This window comes from Fringilla coelebs (genome assembly GCF_963513975.1).
Source record: "Fringilla coelebs genome assembly, chromosome: 14".
Taxonomy (NCBI): domain Eukaryota; kingdom Metazoa; phylum Chordata; class Aves; order Passeriformes; family Fringillidae; genus Fringilla; species Fringilla coelebs.
In genome coordinates, this window is record NC_140040.1 from 4,323,839 (window position 1) to 4,334,997 (window position 11,159).

The 11,159-nt window shown below is 44.7% G+C and overlaps 1 protein-coding gene across 1 annotated transcript; it reads right to left on the reverse strand.

The window, feature by feature from the left end:
* Positions 1–383: 383 nt before the first annotated feature.
* On the reverse strand, positions 384–10,831 carry HSD17B2 (hydroxysteroid 17-beta dehydrogenase 2; the record flags this gene model as incomplete). The annotated part of the gene is made up of 5 exons (XM_084215055.1): positions 384–742; positions 2,167–2,304; positions 4,893–5,078; positions 5,405–5,617; positions 10,573–10,831. 5 exons carry the CDS (start codon positions 10,829–10,831, stop codon positions 384–386), a joined length of 1,155 nt encoding a protein of 384 aa, XP_084071181.1.
* Between the last annotated feature and the right edge of the window lie 328 nt (positions 10,832–11,159).

Here is an 11,159-nt window from a genome sequence, read left to right on the forward strand (position 1 = left end):
ACACAGTTTTAAGTCTCTTCAACAACAGGAATATATTTAACTTTTTACAAGATTTAAGGTTGGTGACTGTCTAGGGGTTTTTGTTTTGCTTTGACAAAACATGTTCTGCATCTCTCTGCATGTCGGTGATGCCCTTAGAAGCAGACAGGAATTATATCATTTCATGAGGTAATACAAAGACACAGAAGGCAGGACACAAAGACAACAAGAAAACACTGAAAGTCCTCCAAAAATGCCCCACCTGGGAATAGCTTTCTATTTATGCTTTTCCCAAACACGAAGATTTAACGTTAACGCAACTTAACAAAGCACAATAAGCAGCAGTGTCTGTCCAGAGCTCTCCCCAGCTACCTCACCCAGTGAGACAAACACCAGTGGGCACCTCAGAGGTTCTTGCCTTCATCTCCTGATGTTCTCAGCTGCCTGGGAACAGAGCCAGCACTCAGCACCTTGCTGATGAAGAAGTCGTAGAACCAGAGGGGGAAGCAGCAGAAGATGCAGAGGGGGACGTAGGCTCCCTTGCCAGGGGTGTAGAGCCCCTGGGGTCTCCTGGCCAGCAGAGCGTGCAGCACAGAGCCCAGCACTGGGGACAGGTCGGGGGCACAGTGGGAGGGCAGGTGCAGGAGGTAATTCCTCAGCCCCAGGAGATATTCCTTCCCATAGGCCTGCCTGGTGTCTGCAGGGAGGTTCTCCATCAGCTCCTTCTCCTGTCGGTCCCACTGCTCTGCCGTGCCTTCGATACCTGCAGCAGCAACATCACAGGACAGCAAGTGGGTTTGGGGCTGGATTTAAGGAAATAAATCTCTAATTAACAGGCAGAGTTGATCTAAACTGGGGCAGTGAAGAACAAACACCACAGCTGGTCAGCAGCCAGTGCTTTTAGCTGGAAGAGGAGGAAAAGCATGAGTGCTTTGTGCTGCACAAAAAGCACAAAGTTCATGACACATTTGGCTCCCTGATCTATCTAAAAATGCTCTCTCACAGCCAAATCAGCATTTTTTTCTTTCCCCCTCCTCCCCACTTTGCCATTCTGTCCTGATTCATTTTGTGGAGGTTTCCAATCAGTATTTATTATGAACAACTGAGGACAGGCAAACTCGGATGAACAGGATTCACTTGGGTTGGCCAAGTGCTAAGCTGCCCTTTCACAGGAGATATTAGTATTTCAATAACTAGTTTCCTGAAGGATTAGCATTCTATTAGGACAGATTTAGAATTGTAATTTAATCTATTTGTCCACCCCATCTGCATAATGTAGGAATGAAAGCAGGGGCTTTTCCAATGGAATTATTGCCTAACCACCAAAAATTAAGCATAGCAAATAAAGAAAAATCTTTAAAAAAAATATTTAAATCTCAAATCCCAGGACTCAATTTTACCCATAAACCTCAGAACAGCTAAGCAGGGCCCTGAAGGTGAAGCCTCAGGCAGGTTCCACTGACTACACAAAGCTGTCAGAGCCCAGAGCCTCTTCCCAGGAGGGAAGCATTCAGGAAAGTAACATTTTATGGAGAAGACCAACTTGATTTACACTGACATAAAAAATGCTCTGGGCAGGCATGGGGGGCACTGAGGGCATGTGCAACAGGAGATGAGTCTGGAACCTGGACAGGCTCTGCAAAAAGTGCTCAGTTGAGGGAGGAGGAGAATTTGGAACAGAAATAGCAGCAGCACAGAGGGAAGGAGTGGAGAGGAAAGACCAGAGGATATTGACAGCAAGCAAGCAGGGTGACAGGTATAGCTGCAGATACTGCCATGCAAGACAGAGCAGCCCAATAAAGAGAGCTCTGATATTGAGGAAGGGAGGAGGGATGGGGCACCTGGAGCTCCCAAGCAGGACAAGGGAGCCATAACACTCACACTGGGCACACAGTGCTGCTCCATTCATCAGCTCCAGCACAGCTGGGGCAAAGGGAAGCACCAACTGCCTGAATGCTGCCCAGGCACAAAGCAAAGACTGCTCTGCCCAGGAGAGGGGAGGCAGGCAGTGTGCAGAGCTGGAGGGAACATCTCTCACAAAAAACACTGAACTTATTTCCAAAACCCACCTAAGGAATGGGAAAAAACATCCAACCCCTGAGAATCACTCAAGGCTGTGTTTGAGGCTGCTGGACTACAGGGAAAGAGGAGAGGCAGAAAGAACAACCCAAAATGTCAAGCACCAACCTGTTCTGAAGCCTGATGGATGAATTGCCATGACTTTAATGCCCCATTTGGAAAGCTCCTGCCTCATTACTCCAGAAAACATGGACAGAGCTGCTTTGGATGCCCCATATGCAGCATACCTCGGTAGTGGAATGCCTCCTGCAGGAGCAATAGAAACCTGATAAACCTCAACAGTGGCTCTTCCCAGCCTTTATTTTCATGATTTAGAAGGGAGATTATAGCACAACCAAAATTATGTCTCTCTCCCTGAGGTTAAAGACAAGTCAGTGAGGGAATCACTTCTTGCTAGAGGTTAGAAAAGAGTGAAAGTTGTAAATGAACAGTTGCTTACAGCAGTTATGGTCAGTAACACCTGGTAAGACACCTTGTAGGGCAGGAAAAATAAACTGGGCTGCATTAAAGGGTAAAAACTGCTGAAAGTTATGATTGTTGATTTGAGAAACACAATGATTTAGTTCATACAAATAGTGAAGTAGTAGTTTTGTACTCCTGTTCTTGTCACTGTAACACAAATTTCAAGCCCCTACAATAAACCACAGTTAGAACAGGGTAAGCAATCTCAATTCTAGCTTCATAAAGCCAGCTTTCTTTCCTGTTCTTTCCAGAAAGGCCAGAGAAATAATAATGCAAGAGTGAGGAAAACCTAAAGCTGGAATCACATCCCATTAGTGACTGGACTCCCTGAGACCCAGCATAGAAGCAAATCTCCTGCCTATGGTTACATCCCATCTTTTTTAATTCCAGAAACATTTGTTCAGATGGGAAAGCTAAGAGAACATCCAGTACAATTACAAAAACAAGCTTCCAGAAAACAGTATCTTCCAAATGCAGAGATTTCCTCAGTCCCAAAAACTGGCATGTTGTCACTTCTCCCATGCTAGAAAAATACAAACATGCTTTGATTTGAGCATCTTCTTCAGCCCTCCCACTTCCCCCACAAGGTTGGTGTTAACACCACACAGGTTTCAGATCACCACAGGCTGTGCTGGGAGCAGGGAGGGGGAAACAGAATGGACAATCCTTTCCTTGAGGCACATCCCTCCTCCTCCTGCCTGCACGGGCAGTTGGGCACATCCTGCCTCTGTTTCACATGCTGCACACTCATCTCCACGTGCCTGAGTATCTAAAGGAAAATACCTCAGATAGAGGGGGATTTTCAGGTGAGCCACTGGTGCTATTGGGTATTGTACTGGGATGACCAAGGTATGACAGGAGCTGTTTACACAGAGCCATTCCCTTGAAGAAATCAGGCCAATTATATGTTAATTATTCTTCTGTATGCATCTGAACAAGCTGGATTGGTTTGAGCCAATTGAATCACATACTTTTCCCTCTGAGGTCAGGCTAACCTGAGCCCAGTTAAATGAGCCCTACACAGACAGGAAAAGATTCAGCACAATGAGACCTCACTAACTTCTCCACTAATGTTTTACCAAAGGACCCCCAGACCCTGAGCTAAGAGGAAACTCTTCACCCAAACCAGCCTGTGTGCAGCAACATCTCTGCAGACAGCTGGAGTTTAGGCAGGGTCATTATCAGCTCCTGTAAGAGCACCCTACTCAGCACAGGGATAAATGCATTTATTGCTTCAAGGCAGTTCAGGGATTCTCACCAGGAATTAAGGCAGCTGCCCCAAAATACCCACAGTGAGAGCTCCACTTGGGTGCACAGAGAAAACTGGGCTTTGGGTGCACAGAGAAAACTGGGCTCTGGCCTCAGAGAACAGCAGAAAAGTTCTTCTGATAATTCAGTCCTGATTTCTCAGAGTGTTGGCAATAAACACTCTGAGAAACAGGACACAGACATGAAACACAGACATGAAAATACAGAGCATATCTGGGATCATAGAGATGTGGCTCTAGACTGCAGCCACAGCCTCAGCATAAGGGGAGCACAGGTAAAACCTACACAAGTCACCCCAGCAATGCAGCAGGATGCAGAGGGACTCCAGCTATGCAGAAGGGCAAAGGAAAATGTGGGGAGCACATGACCCAGCAAATCCCTAAGAGCTCTTAATCCAAAATACTTTCCAGTAGCATGACCTCCTGCTTCTAGCAGGTCTCATTTTCAAAGGAGCATTCTTGCTCCTCAGCTGTTGGCTACCAGATACTGCATTACTGTATTACATTAGTTCCTACTTCTTAGCATCTCAGCTGTCCTCCTGGAATAGAAGGTCATGTTATAAAAACATGCATACATACACACACACACACACATATATATATAAATTTATGGGGAAAGAAATGAAAAGCATATGTTAAAATCCAAAATGTTTTTAAAAAATTTTTCATGGCAAAATACCACTGTGTAATAAGCTAGGCCCAAGTATTTCTAAGACATCCAAAATATTTTTAGAGAAATATAGACACACAATTCCCAAGTTATCAGCAGATATCACAAACTGAGGTGGTCACAGACTTCTGCCTGAACATGTTATAGAAATACCTATGATGGACCACCCATCTTTATGGAAGCTCACAAAGTTCTCTCTCATGGCATCTAGAACACAAGATCTGAATTTTTCTGGGGGTTTTTGTCACAGCATATTTTTAGCCACATTAAACTCTTCTTTAAAGGCTGTTTTCAGAGAGTAGTGTCCCAAACTAAAGGAAACTCTGGATTTATTACCTTAACATTTATTCCCTGGCTGTACTGACAACTCAGACTGACAGACACCTTCCTTGGCATTTGCTCCAGGACTTTCTTTGGTGCTTTAGCCCACTCACCTGCCATGCTGGACATGTTCACCAGCCTCCCCTGCGATTTCCGCAGCAACGGCAAGAAGGTCTTGGACACCTCCACAGCCCCAAAGAAATTCACCTCCATGCAGTGCCTGTAGGTGCTCATGGGGAGCAGCTCCCCATCAGCAGGGAAGCCCAGGATTCCTGCATTGTTCACAACTCCCCAGAGTCCTGGGAAGAGGAGAAAGCACAAGGCTGTAACACACCAGGAAAACAACTCCATAAGGATCACACCAGCGAGCTGGGTGGTGACTCCAGGCCAAAACAGAGATGATCTGCAGCTGCAGACATTCCTAGTCCTTGGCCAGTCACAGCCATCTTCCCATTTCCCAGAAAACAGAAGTCATGGATGGAAATGCCCTGAGTGCCCAAGACTTCACCCTGGGAATGTCCCACACCCCTAAGCAGTGGCGCAGCCAACAGTGAAGAGCTGCCCCTGCTAAGCTGCTACAGCAGGGCTTCCATTGCAAAGGGGGAAGAAAAAAAAAAAGCTGTACCTGCATTTTTCACCTTCTCTGAGACTGTCAGATAGGCCTCCTTGACCTGAGTGGTGCTGGTGACATCCAGCTGCAGGACAGAGAGTCTCTGGGAACAGGAGCGCCGCAGCTCCTCAGCTCCAGGGCCGTCCTTGTTCAAAACCCCAGCAAACACAACAAAACCCAAGCTGTCCAGGTGTTTAGCCAGTGCATGTCCAATCCCAGTGTCACTTCCTGAAAGTATCAAAAAAACTTGGAAAAAAAACTTGTCCTACACCATCATTAAATAAATAAATAAATAAAATAAATACACACATTGGAAAGCCATGCAAATAGAAATATGATGACAAAGTCCCTGAAATGCATATGTCAGTAGAAAGAAAGGTTCAGATCTGAAGTTTGAGGAGCTGGACCTTTAAATGCTCCTCAGAGACTGACAGGCCATGTTCTCCTGACTGAGAGCTGGTGGAATCATCTCACCCTTTATCACTGACAGATTCTCTGACTTTATACCTAGAGAAGAAATAAAGCCCTATTTTGGTTTTATAAAAATACTCAGACTGAAACCTGATAACAAAAGTGTGTAAGAGAAAAAAACAAACAGCAAAAAAACCCACCACACTAATGTTTTAATTTGAAATCTCCAATGGGCAAAGCAATTACGGGGCCTTCAGATTCAAATTCTTGGATTCTATTTCTACCTTCCAAAAAGTAGCATTATTTCATTCACACATCTACCACAGAAGATCCCTCAGATAAGCACTTTTTATTACAGACTGTAACCAAGCCAAAACTAAGCAACTGTTGCTTTACCTGCAAAGCATTCCAATGCCTTCAGAACCTAAGAAAGCTTCCAAATGACATTTCTGTGCTAAGTCAGCTATTGAATTCATGCAAATTTGCATCAGAATTTCTCTTATCCTCTCCATCCTCTTCCAAACTCATTCCCAAACTTTGTCTATATGAAGGAATGACCTAGGAGCTGCAGGAAGCACTATCAGAGCAAACAAACAATGGTCTTTGGAATCACAATTGTGTAGTTCTTCCCATCAAGTACCAGTGAAGGATATTTAACAATTTCATTCATGAGTCTCTCCCTGTGACAGAGTATTTTGCTGCTGCTGTAGAATAAAAGACAGAATGGTTTGGGCTGGAAAGGACCTGGAAGATCACCTCATTCCCCCCCTTCCACTATCCCAGGTGGCTCCAAGACCCATCCCACCTGGCCTTGGGCACTTCCAGGGATCCAGGGGCAGCCACAGCTGCTCTGGGCACCCTGTGCCAGGGCCTGCCCACCCTCACAGGGAAGATTTTCTTCCTAGTATGTGATTCAAACCTGTCTTTCAGTTTGAAGCCATTCCCCCTTGTCCTGTCCCTTCATGCTCTCATCACCAGCTCTCTTGGAGCCCCTTTAGGCACTGCAAGGGCCTCCAAGGTCCCCCCAGAGCCATCCCAGCTCTCTGTATTCACAGGAGAGGTGCTCCAAGTCCTCTGATCCTTTTTGTAGCCTTGTCTGGACTCACTTCAGCAGGTCCATGTCAGAATCCCCCCTCCCCTGCTGCCCACATTTTTTTGGAGGGAGCCCAGGACACAGTTGGATGTCTGGGCTGACACAGTGCTGGGTCACATTCAGCTTCTCATCAACCAACACCCCCAAGTATTAGAAGTTAATTTTAAGTGTTTTCTCTCCATTTTTAAAATTTCTGATTTCCATTCTTCCCACCTGCAGTGAAACTTACTCCATAAGGAAAGAAACATCGCCCATGTCCCCACCAAGCCTCCCAGTGAAGTGACACAGGCAGTGACAGGGAAGGAGTTCATAGGGGCTGTGCTTCAGGAGCTTTGCAGAGGATTAGGAGGAAAATTAGGAGTTGAATAAATTAATACAGTTTTTACGCTGCAAAGCATCAGCCTGTTCCACACCACTGCACTGTAACTACAGCAGAGAAAGCTCCTGGATGCTGCTGTGCACTGGGATCCTGCAATAACAATTTACTGCATCAATGTTCAGTTCCCAAACCCTGGAAATCTGAATGGGAGACAAAGGACTGGAACTCCTGCCAGATATTTTACTATTTTCTTGTTTGTGGAAGAGCTGCAATACTCCCTTACTTAACCCTACTATAAACTTCTGAGGGTTAGTCTGTAATTTTGGCACACCAAGAACAATGTCAGAGTTATTCACAGGTCTGCTTACATTCAAAATATGTTGTCAATAGAATTAGACTGCCAAAGAGACTCATCATAAGCATGTTAGAGCCTTTTTCCTGGATTTTGTCTTGTAACTGGGGCTTTAGTCCTGACTGGTGAAAAATATTAATATCCAGGTGGCTTGAAGAAAACAAGTACCTAAATGTCTGGACAAATCAGTGCATCTTGAAAACATAGAAAATAATTACTCACGCTCTATTTAATTCCTAGGAAGAAAAAAAATCAGCTTTTTTGGCATTTTTGAAATCTGAAATTTGCTGAAGATGCACCAGAACACTACAAATATGACATGAAGCTTCTCCAGTCCTGACCTGAGTGAATAAACCTGCATTCTTTGAATTCCCTAGAGAGACATGAAGAAGCCTGCAAATATCCCAGACACGACAGATTTCTAAGTTTGGGGGTGGGGTGACTTTCCTTCTTTTTCTTTTAGTGAAAAACCCCACTTTTAGATCAAATCCTTCCTCTTTCACATTCCCACAAAGTACACAGCCACAGCTACATATTACCTAAGTTTTACGATGCAGCTTTAACTTGAAAATGGGCAGAATAAAATGCAACTTGAACTTGGGATGGGCACAGCAATTCCAAGAAAGCAATAAAAGTTGTTTTGATCGTTGCCTGATGCTGGGTTTGTTCCTGTTTTTTTATTCCAAAACAAATATGATTTGAGTTTCAGACCTATTATTGAAGTCCAGAGAAGCTTTACTCTTCCGACTCCTAAAATTCAAAGAGTCTCCATAGGAAAAAAAAAAAAAAAAAAGATAATTCCCTCCTAATCATACTCTTGCTTCTATGCCAAAAATAATTTGTGTGTTATGAAAAGCCTTATTTTAAGGAAAGCAGTCACTACTGACTGTGACTGACCCTTTACTGGGAATTGACAATTATCTCATGCTGAACACGCACCAAATCACACCCCAAGAATGGAAAGACCAAATTAACTGGAGAAATTCATCCCAATGCACACAGACTAACCAGGGACAGAATTTCACAACTCCTGTTACTTTAGATCTTGGTAATAATTTAATTTTTAGGGAAGGTGACTATTGCATTTACTACTAAAGTGTTTGCATGCCAGGAGCTTCCGTTTAAGGATATTGGAGCTCCTGCTCCCAGCAAGAGGATCCACAGCAGAGTTGCAGCAATGGTTTGAGCCTGCTCACATGCACACAGTCATCCATGTGAAAAAGCATTTTGACCAGGATAAGGGAACAGTTTTTTCCTTATCCTGGTACTCCTGGGAACTGCTGGTTTAAACAAATAGTGCAGAGCACCAGTGGTACAAGGAAGATCCAAAGAGGAGCAGAACAACACGTGACAGGATCCAGGGAGAGCAGCAGAGCTCGCTCCAGGCTCTGGCCAAAGGCTCTCAAGAATACCTGGCAGCTGCTCAGGACACAGTCACATTCCTCAGCCCTGTGGGGCTGAAAGGCAGAGGGGAAAAAAAAAATAATAATCAAAAGCACCACTTTCCACCAAGTGCCTGCCTGAGGTCTCGTGTAAATCTACTTAGAGGCACTTTGCATCTGCAAATGAACAGGGACACACATCCTGTAGTTGGTATGGGGAAAGATACCAAAATCAGAGCAATTTAACCAAAATATAGGTGGAGTAAAACTTCTGTTTCAGTTGATGGAGGGTTTGATGGATTGCATAGGACTCCAATAAAGACAAAGAGTCTCCTCAAATTAATCAGCTGTCAGAGATGCCCAAACTTGCATTTCTTCAGGACAGTTGCAGCACAGGTACAAGGAAAGCACATTCCCTAACTGGACTGTACCCAAATCTTCCTAACTCCCTTATATTGCTGTAATTCAGACTCCAGAGCAGATAAGCTCCCAGAGAGCGCTTTTTCCTGAAGATTTGCAGTCTTACAAAGAGCAAGGAGATGCCCAAGTGCAAGCACATCCCCTGAGTTTGCAGGGGTGGGAAAGGATTGCTCCCTGTTGCCCACACCAGTATCCATCCTCATCTGACACACCTGCAGGGAGAAACCCAGCTGGCAGATAAACTGCTAGGGGAGCACTTGCTGCTGATCTTGTCCTCTCTCAACTTTTATATTTAATCCCTGTATTAAAGCTTGCTAGGCAAATCTAAATTATTTCCAGGTGTCCCTATAAAACAAAATGAAATTCTGCTAGAATTGCTATATATAAACCAAAGCAACTTAATTCAGCATTCCAGAGGGGGGAAAAACACAGAAAATAAAACAAAACCCAGCAAATTAAGAGTGCAAAAAGCAGTCAGCAGGCACTGCAGTTTAAGGGTTTGATTAATGCAAATAAGCAACATCTAAATAAACAACACCTAAAGTTTTAGAGGAAGCAGGAGAAAAGCCATAAAACTACAAAAATGCCATCCCTGCAAAATAAAAGTGGGTTTTGAGTAGATCAGAGTGGTGATAGAGACTGAATTAATTAGCTCTGAACTTTCTCTGCTAGTGAATTACTCCCTCCTAAACGATTTCACAGAGGGTCTCAAAGAGACAGCACCAAACCACAATATTGAAATATGTGCATGATAGACACAGTGTGCAGTATGGACACACACACCCCCAAAAGAAACTGCACATCCATAACCAGCACAATTAATTCAAGTAAACAAAAGCAATGAATGAATGTAGTGTTCTGAGGGCTCCTGGGAATTACTGTCTCCCCTAAAAAAATTAAACCATCATAAGTATTCTTCTGCTTCTTGCTCCAGTTAATTTCACAAGTATGTCTGAAAAGCTACCTGTAAAGATTAAATGAGACACTAAAAAATAATAGCCTCTATTAAGATGCTTTCCTACTTAATTTCAGAGCACTTATTTACCTGGAAAAAACCCTCTCTGCCGAAGCAAACAAAACAAGCAGAAAAAGATAAAAGGATAAAAGGAACTCTCACAGGCATGCACTAACCCGAGAACAAGTTTTCCAGCCCACTTGTGAGAAAAGGCAGGTTTTGTTCCTCTCTGTGCCCTGGCAGCACCTTACCTGTGATGAGCACGGCTCTGTCAGCCACGGGCAGCAGGTCCCTGTCCCCCAGGCACACGGAGCACACGAGGCACATGGCCACAAACACCCCCAGCCCCTGGCCAGCCCCCAGCACGGCCACACACAGCAAGGCAGGCAGGAGGCTGCAGAGCAGCACCTTTGCTTTGTCCAGCAGGCTCCTCTGGGCCACGGTGACCCCAAAAAGCCTGGTGGCACCTGCACAGAGCCACCCAAGGGGGCTGCTGGCCTCAGCATCCATCAGCAGGGGGGAGCAGGCAGCACTCACCCCACTGCTGGCTGGGTGGAAGCAGGTATTGCTAAATGCAGTGTGTGTTATATAGGAGCAGGGGGTGGGGCAGAGAAAGGGGACTCTGTTTAAAGGTTTGACATAATCTCACTTACCCTTGGCATCAGCAAGGAGCAGGAGCCTTCCTTTCCTTACCTTTCATTCTTTCTGCCTGACAGCTCCACCTTCTGAACAATGTGCTGGCTGGATAATGATTGACAGCACCAGGAATGGACATGATGTAGCAAGCACTGGCTCCAGGAAAAGATTAACTGCTATTTCTTTTTTTTATATCTTTAAA